The 7,261-nt window shown below is 55.1% G+C and overlaps 2 protein-coding genes across 2 annotated transcripts in view; one reads left to right on the forward strand and one right to left on the reverse strand.

The window, feature by feature from the left end:
- The window catches only part of MONBRDRAFT_36191 (uncharacterized protein), a gene marked incomplete at both ends in the record, with an annotated part of 6,135 nt that extends 3,814 nt beyond the window's left edge, over positions 1 to 2,321 (forward strand). Inside the window, 4 exons of the mRNA XM_001743652.1 lie at positions 343 to 1,726; positions 1,817 to 1,889; positions 2,022 to 2,075; positions 2,208 to 2,321. Coding sequence (XP_001743704.1) covers positions 343 to 1,726; positions 1,817 to 1,889; positions 2,022 to 2,075; positions 2,208 to 2,320 — 1,624 coding nt within the window. The remainder of the gene's footprint in view (positions 1 to 342; positions 1,727 to 1,816; positions 1,890 to 2,021; positions 2,076 to 2,207) is intronic.
- Positions 2,322 to 5,441: 3,120 nt separating this feature from the next.
- Positions 5,442 to 6,541, reverse strand: MONBRDRAFT_6380 (uncharacterized protein; the record flags this gene model as incomplete). The annotated part of the gene is made up of 2 exons (XM_001743895.1): positions 5,442 to 6,242; positions 6,359 to 6,541. 2 exons carry the CDS (start codon positions 6,539 to 6,541, stop codon positions 5,442 to 5,444), a joined length of 984 nt encoding a protein of 327 aa, XP_001743947.1.
- Between the last annotated feature and the right edge of the window lie 720 nt (positions 6,542 to 7,261).

Raw genomic sequence — 7,261 nt, forward strand, 5'->3', positions numbered from 1 at the left:
GCAGTCGACCGGAGAAGAATCGTACGTTTCTGTCAGCCTTGGCAGCTGGCAAACTGGCAAAAGTCGCACCTCACCTTTCACGTCCATGCCACAGGCCATATGAGCTTTCGGCACCCGGTTTGAATGGGTACATGCCCCTTGCCTTGACCCAGCCTGCAGAGGCGGCCGCCCAATCACTTGATCTCTCGTGCGTGAGCATACACATCTCGTCTTCCAATACCGTTCAAGGCAGATTATTTCAGAAAGGGGGCAAGGCGCTCATTGTTTGCTAGCGACATCGTTCCGAAAGCTCCCATGAAAAAAAGCTTTGTCCAGTTCTAAATCGGTGTTGTGCTGCATTAGGGCGGACGCTGGGCGGGCCACCATCGAAGCCATCTATGCTACTGTAAATGAAGTGGACACCTGGCGGGATAGTGGCTACGTGCAGCTGACGCATGTACAATTTCAGGTGTTACGTGCCATGCGCCACCAGCTTTCCAAGCGCAGCGATGGCCCTGACACCAGCTCGCGTGGTTCCACGCCAACCTCACCATCACACACCTCAGCACTTGGTGGTGTAGCTAACGAAAAGCATCCGTATGACAGCATGTCGGCTGTGCGTCGGCCTTCAGCACCTCCCTCGTCAGACCTTGTCGTGGACGAGCATGGCTATGTACGCCTTCGGGATCCGACTGGCGATGGCCTTGGACAGCCGATGGCCGACCCCGTCAGTCTCGACGCGGCAGAGAAGGATGAGGATGGATATGTCAAGCTCGTACAGCCTGGCGGCGTTGTCGTTCAACACGCTCTCAATGGCGGCTATGATAATGTCGATGAATTGCTTGGGTCCGACCAACGACCAGGTTGCCATGCACGCAGTTTCGTTTCACACGTGCATTCATCAACGTCGCCGTATGCTACCATTGGCAGCGAGTCTACAGCGGTAAATCAGGTGCGCGCTGTTAGTCTCGAGAGCCTGCCACGCGCTGTAACTGCATCCCCCACCTACGAGACCGTGGCCAGCCGCCCTGCAGCGCGAACACCGCTGCATACGTCGACCGAATCCTTGCAAGCTTTGCGATCACTTCGTTCCAGCCGGCCTGGAAGCAGCTTGGCTGCTCATAGCGAACCTGATTTGTCTTCTTCGGCTAATGCATCGCCGCTCATGGGCCGTGCCCTGCGTGGGGTTTGTGCCCAACCAAATCGTTCTCCTATTTTGCCGCAACGCAAGCTTCCTGGCAGCGCCACACGCCTGCTCATCCCCAATCCTAGCAGGTCCACTGAGTGGCAGCGTGGTCACCGGCGTGCACATTCCGACAGTGACAGCTTGGTGGGCAGCCCCAGAAATGATGCCTTGCGACAGCTCGCTCACCTTGCCGGCCACGATCATTCGAAAACAATGGCGTCCAGCACCTCAGAGCAAGGGCTGGCTCGACGAAATGTACCGGCAAGCGAGCGTCCAGTCCAGCGCACTCAGCAGTCCCCTGCGCCGGCCCCTCAGCCTTTGGATGCCGCTGCACGCTCTGAGAGCACCGAGAAGCTTACGCGACAGGCCATCGCAAAGCATGCGTCGAGTCCACGCAGCTCGCCTCCTCATAGCCAGCAGGAGTTCCGACCAGAACCACGGCACCACTCGGTGCACGGGACAGTATCCAACCCCACATTGCCTGCTAGTGCCCACCCACGCACCCGGTCAACCCATGAACGCCTGAACCATTTTGGTAAACCCATGGTGCGGCAACTCTCGGTATGTTGTGCGATCCCACAGCCCACTGCTAATTCTGCGCGCCTATTCATCGATCCATCGTCGTTGGCGCGTCCATTGCTGGGCGTGTAGCAAACGCTTTCCACACCGGACGCAGCAGAAGACCGCCCCAGTCGCACGGCGTTCAACGTGGGCCAGCTCCAGCGTGAGTCCCGAATCCACCTTGCGTTGGCGCACACGCCCTTAGCACGCTTCCCGCCAAGAGCCAGTCGATTTTCCCGATGCCATAGCCCCACTCACGAGCTGCGGTCTTCTTTGTGGGGTGTCTTTCCCACAGACTTGGCGCGACTGCCGCGCCTGTATATCCATCAATTCTCGCACGTTTACACGGGTATGGGTTTGCTCTTGCACAGCCTTTCTCCATTCACTCTATTTCGTTGGATGGCGTGTTTTGTGCGTTCAATTTTATGAGGTCCGTTCATCATGGGCGGGTTTGCTGCCTGTCTCTGATCGTGCCTTGCAGACCATCCGCAGGGACTTGGGGCCGTGTTGAGTACACCACAAGGCTTGACAACGGTGGTTCTTCCATCCACAAAGAATTCCAAGCCTTGCTTTTGCGTTGCTGATGCATCAGACACCCCTTTGTTCAGTTTCGTCTTGGACGGTGCGATATCAGTGATCGTTGCATCGAGCGTCTTTTCTATGTTCGGGCCTTCCCTTGATCCCTCACAGTTGGTTCTGAATGCACACTTAGGTGACAGCAAAGGCTTGAACGGGGTCATTATGGGCCATAATGTAAGGGATCATTGATGATTTATGGCGCAAGGCAAATGAACTTAGTGCCTCAAGTCGGGCACATTCCGTGGGCGATTTTAGTGTCACGAAGGACCGTGTGCTCATCGAGACTGCTGTGCATACGGTTAATTATTGCTATAGGGACCCATGGGCATGGTTTTGCCACGCAGCGACTGGCTTGGTCGTCAAGCCAGTGTTCGCGTCAGCTTCAACCCGCAGCACAAGCTCGGCCTCGCGCAGCTGACCAAATTTCGAACTGGCGTACGTGTCATGGATGCATATTTTTTCCCATCTAAGTTGTACATTATGAGAGGAGCGTGGCTGACACCTCATTGTCGCATGGCAACTTCTGTCATGGCTTCTCTACCGTCTTGGCTTTTCGGTGCTCGTGGACAGTTGGGCGCCACTATTTCGGATCTGCCTGCCACTTTTCCCATGCGGCTTTTTCCAACAGCCTTTGATCACTACAAGGTCAGGCGATGGAGCTTATGGTGCTGACGGGGCAGGGATTAAAACGAATTGCCACTTCTTCGTGGCCTTGTTTGGAACTGCACCTTCCCTTCCTCATTTCCTGATTTTGATTCAGATCGAGCAGCGGGTTCGAAAGCAGGAATGGATTTCTTGCGGCATCATTCAGATTTTTGAGGTGGCAGGACAACGTACGTGTCCACATGTATCAGGACCGTATGACCAAGCCAGGAGTTCGATGCCCTTGCGCGAATCCGCCTTGGATCACTTGGGCTGCTGGAGCCGCTATAGCTGTTCCGCTCTTCACCTTACATGGTTATGTGGCCACAGGTGTATGGGACGTGAATTTTCCACAGCTTGATCTGGAATGTCGCACCATGGTCCTGGCTGCATGCTTCCTCTTGCGCTGGACTGATGTAAGTGTCGTTTTTTAAGCTGATCAATTTGGGCAGTGGAATGGCACACTTGGACGTTCAAATCTCCCAGGGGCGCTCGGCGCCCCCCTCCGCGTGACGGTCGTTTCGGCGCGTGAGAGTGTGTGCCATTGATGCTCATGAGTTTGGTTTGGGTGCATTGCTTTCGTGACAGAAAACGGCAACTGAGGTGCCACTGCGCAGTGTTGCGGACGCCGCTGAAGCCGACGCGTTTGCTTGAGAGCCTAAAAGAATGATAATGTATATGAACAGGGTAACCGAAAAGTTATATCAACCAAAAACCAAGCAGAACAGGTCTTCGAGCAAGATGAACAACAAGTTGGACGTTGTTTTTGCCAAAAACGGTGTCAAAGCCATTTCGAATGAAAGGGGCAACAGACTTGCGTTTGATGAATCACGCCAATCGGCCTGTTTCGGAAAGCGCCGGTTTCTCGCCGAGCGAGTGCCAGTGCAACATTGCTGTGGTGTGCTTGCAACCGATGCTGGGCGAGACCAAATAAACGGGGCGCGTGGCATCAAGAAGCGCCTGTTGTGCCTGTGTTGTACGAAACCCAGTATTGAGATGATAAAATCCCACGAGTGCGAACGAAATTGACTGAAAACAGAAAATCTGTAGGATCTTTTCTCGCCAAGGCTGCTGTACCTTGAAACTTTGGACTTCACTCCAGGCCACGGTTTCCGAAACGTAGACAATGACAGCATCGGCCTCAAGCGCATCACTACTCCCGCTTGAGCCCATAAGGTTTCCCCAAAGGCCAGCGGCAGCACCAAACACGTCCTGACCTCCAGTGGACTGCGACGACACAATGTACCAAAAAATTGACAAATGGTGAGTGCCAGGCCCAAACCAGCGAAGTTGACGAGAAGGGTCATCAACGAGGTTTGTACCAACCTTGGCTTCAAGACCAGAAGGCAAACGGCCAGCCAGAGCAGCTTGAAACACCTGCGCAATAACACAGCAGAGCTGGCCAAGTGACAAAAACATTGCACAGACAGGCTAAATAGAGGTCCACACAACGCCAAACTTACACGTGGCAACACGGGTTGATACATGCCGTGCGCATCCTGAGCCGTGGTCAGAGCTGGGTGCTGGTTCTTGATCCGGCATGCTCTTCGCCACTAAGCAAGCAACAACATGATGAATGTGGGACTGTGCGAGCGTGGGCTGAGTGGCCTGTTGTGGTGTGTGTGAGTGACTTGGTGTTCGTCCAAGGATAGCTGCTCGACCTACTAAATCAAGTACTCGGGCGGTCGCCTCTTTGTGTAAATCGTCAAACGCAAGAGCCGCGGCATTTGGGGATTCGCGCTGCAGGCCACTGGTCAACACGAACGCAAATTGACGTAGGGCTTCTGATTCAAGAGCGGTCAATGTCGCCTTTGAGGGAACCCAGGTCATGATTTCGTTGAGGGTGGGGGTGTGAGGCGGACATCGGATGAACAAAGCGCGCATACTAAGCTGCTGCAAAGACCTTGGCGGCCTCCAGACACCGGGTCGACATGGCCTGGAAACCTACCGCAGGAAGAAACGAAAACCAGCTGACGAGTAGCTGCAAAACGCGTGAGGCGGGCAACTGCTTGCCCGGAGCTCCTACGATGGCATCGTAACACACATTGAGACAGGATCGGGAAGCGATGCGAGAATGCTTTTGGGGAGGTGGCGGAACTGTACCGTCGGCCGAGACAGCAATCATATCGGTTAATTGGGAAAGAACCTCTGGTTCGTTACCCAGGGGCGTGAGGAGAGTGCGCTCGGCTGTGCTAAGTTGCACCGCCTCGGGAGTCTGATGCATGACCTATAACCCCATTTGGCGTGTGGTTAGTGTGAGGAAGTGAAGTAAGGCCAAACACTCTGCGAGAATGTGAGCTGAACAGTGACCTGGTTCAGTAGCAAGCGAGCTTGTTGCTGTCCCACGACAGCATCACCCTGTGTAGCCAGTTCGGAGATTGAGCTGGGTGTACTGGGTGTGCCCAGCGCTGTCTTGGCGCGTTGCTGTCGTTGGGGCGCGGTCCCACACGCAAGACGCAGAGTAAGATTGCATTGGGAAGACAAGAAGAAAACATCATTTGGAGACATACAGCGTTGCTGGCAAGACAAAGTGCTTCCAGGCTAGGTCCATCGAGAGCAGAAAGTCGAGCAGCAGCAGGTGCTGCATCGGCTTGGTACTATGGTAAAGGGCCCATGATAGTGTGTGAGGCAGGGTGGACATGAGTTTCGCGCGACTTGGTGTGGGGACTTCGGCACGCCGTTGAGCACCCTGATGGCGTACCACGCGATCCGAGCTACACATGGAAGCTGGCAACATGTGAGTGGCCAAGTTGTCGCCGAGCGAAGCAACACTCATCAAGGCCGTGGCCATATCGAGCGCGCGATCGAGCAGGAGGACGGCGATCTTGTGGCGAGCATGGGCCTGAGGGGTGAAGGAGCGCACAAAATCATCGCAAGTACGGTGCCAAGTAGCGTCTCCGGCAGCATGGGCGGTAAGTTCGCGTGCTTGGAGTAGATGAAGCAGATTGGCAAGCTGGGTCAGAGTCCCTTGTGGTGCACAGGCTGCAGCGCCAGGGAGGGTAAAAATGCCCGGCACCGGTTCCGCAGCGGGTACAATGTTGTTCAAGTTGACGACTGTGAGGCTGCTGATGTTGACGCCAAGCAATGTGAGGTGTTCCTGTAAAGTGGCATGATCCAACTGGCCCGTAGCACTTGTGCTGCCCGGGGGCGCAACGAGGAGCACGTTGGCGTGTTCAATGTCAAGGCTGGAGGCGGAGGGCGAGCAAGGCATTCGGCAGACGGGCTGCTGATGCGCATCGATCGTCACGACCACACATGCAGAGGCCCACTTCAAAGGCATCTTGAGCGGGAAGTCCTGGCAACAAAGCAGCAGACGATGGCAATTCATCAGCACCATCAAGGTGAGCGCGCAGCCGGGGGATGTAGCGTCGCGCGCGAAAGAGGGCAGGCTGTGAGCATGGCGACCCGTACCCCAAGTTCCACAACATGGGCTTGTGTGGTGGTGAGAAGAAACTCGGTGCCCACACTCCACCGCAGCAGCTCAGCAGCCACGGGGTCAAGCAGCAACAGCTCACAGGAGCGGCTATGCTTCCCCACGGCCGACCAAAGCCGCAGGTGCTGCTGCCCGACGTCCAGTTCCGGTCCCTCTGCCATGGTCTCACACAACGAGCAAAACACGCCCTTTTGCAGAAAGCATTCGAGTTAACAACGGCGTAGGTATACTTGTTGATACGTTTATGCTGTTTAATGTCGTTTTATTAATGTCGATTGAGTTAATTCGTGTCATAAAATATATAGTTAATGTAGCATCAAGAACAGTTTGTGTGGGAAACTTACATGTTGTAGAAGTATTTATGTTGTTGTGGTGGTGGTTCGTGGATCATCATCATTCAAAGTGGGCGAGCTGCAGACGGACCAGGAGGTCTCCCGTTAGTCCCGGCGTGCAAGTGCCTGTGTGGTGGACTGTGGAAGGACTGGGTAGATCGAAACGAATGGGGATGGCTGATGCAGCAGAGGCACAGCTGGATGCGGCGCAGAAGCTGGCGCTGCAGCGCCTGCGCGAGTACATCCCAGCCGATGAGGCGCTCGGTGAGGTACAGCGACAACGTATGCGCTGCTTTCGCGTCACGTACTTGGGTGGCACGCCCGTCTCCTCTGGTATGATTAGCGCCAAGCTGTGGGAAATGATGGGCAGCGATATCATTGCCTCTGTGACCAAAAAACTCAAGAAGCAGCGCGTGCGCGAGATCACCGCCTACCTCACTGTCTCCCGCTCCGGGTTTGAGGTCGGTTTGTTGTGTTGCTCGCTTGCCAAGGTTGCGTTTGCTTTGCCTGTGCTGAGCCAGCAGCCAATGGTTATGGAGACTGGCTTTC

This window comes from Monosiga brevicollis, genomic scaffold (assembly GCF_000002865.3).
Source record: "Monosiga brevicollis MX1 MONBRscaffold_4 genomic scaffold, whole genome shotgun sequence".
NCBI lineage: Eukaryota > Choanoflagellata > Craspedida > Salpingoecidae > Monosiga > Monosiga brevicollis.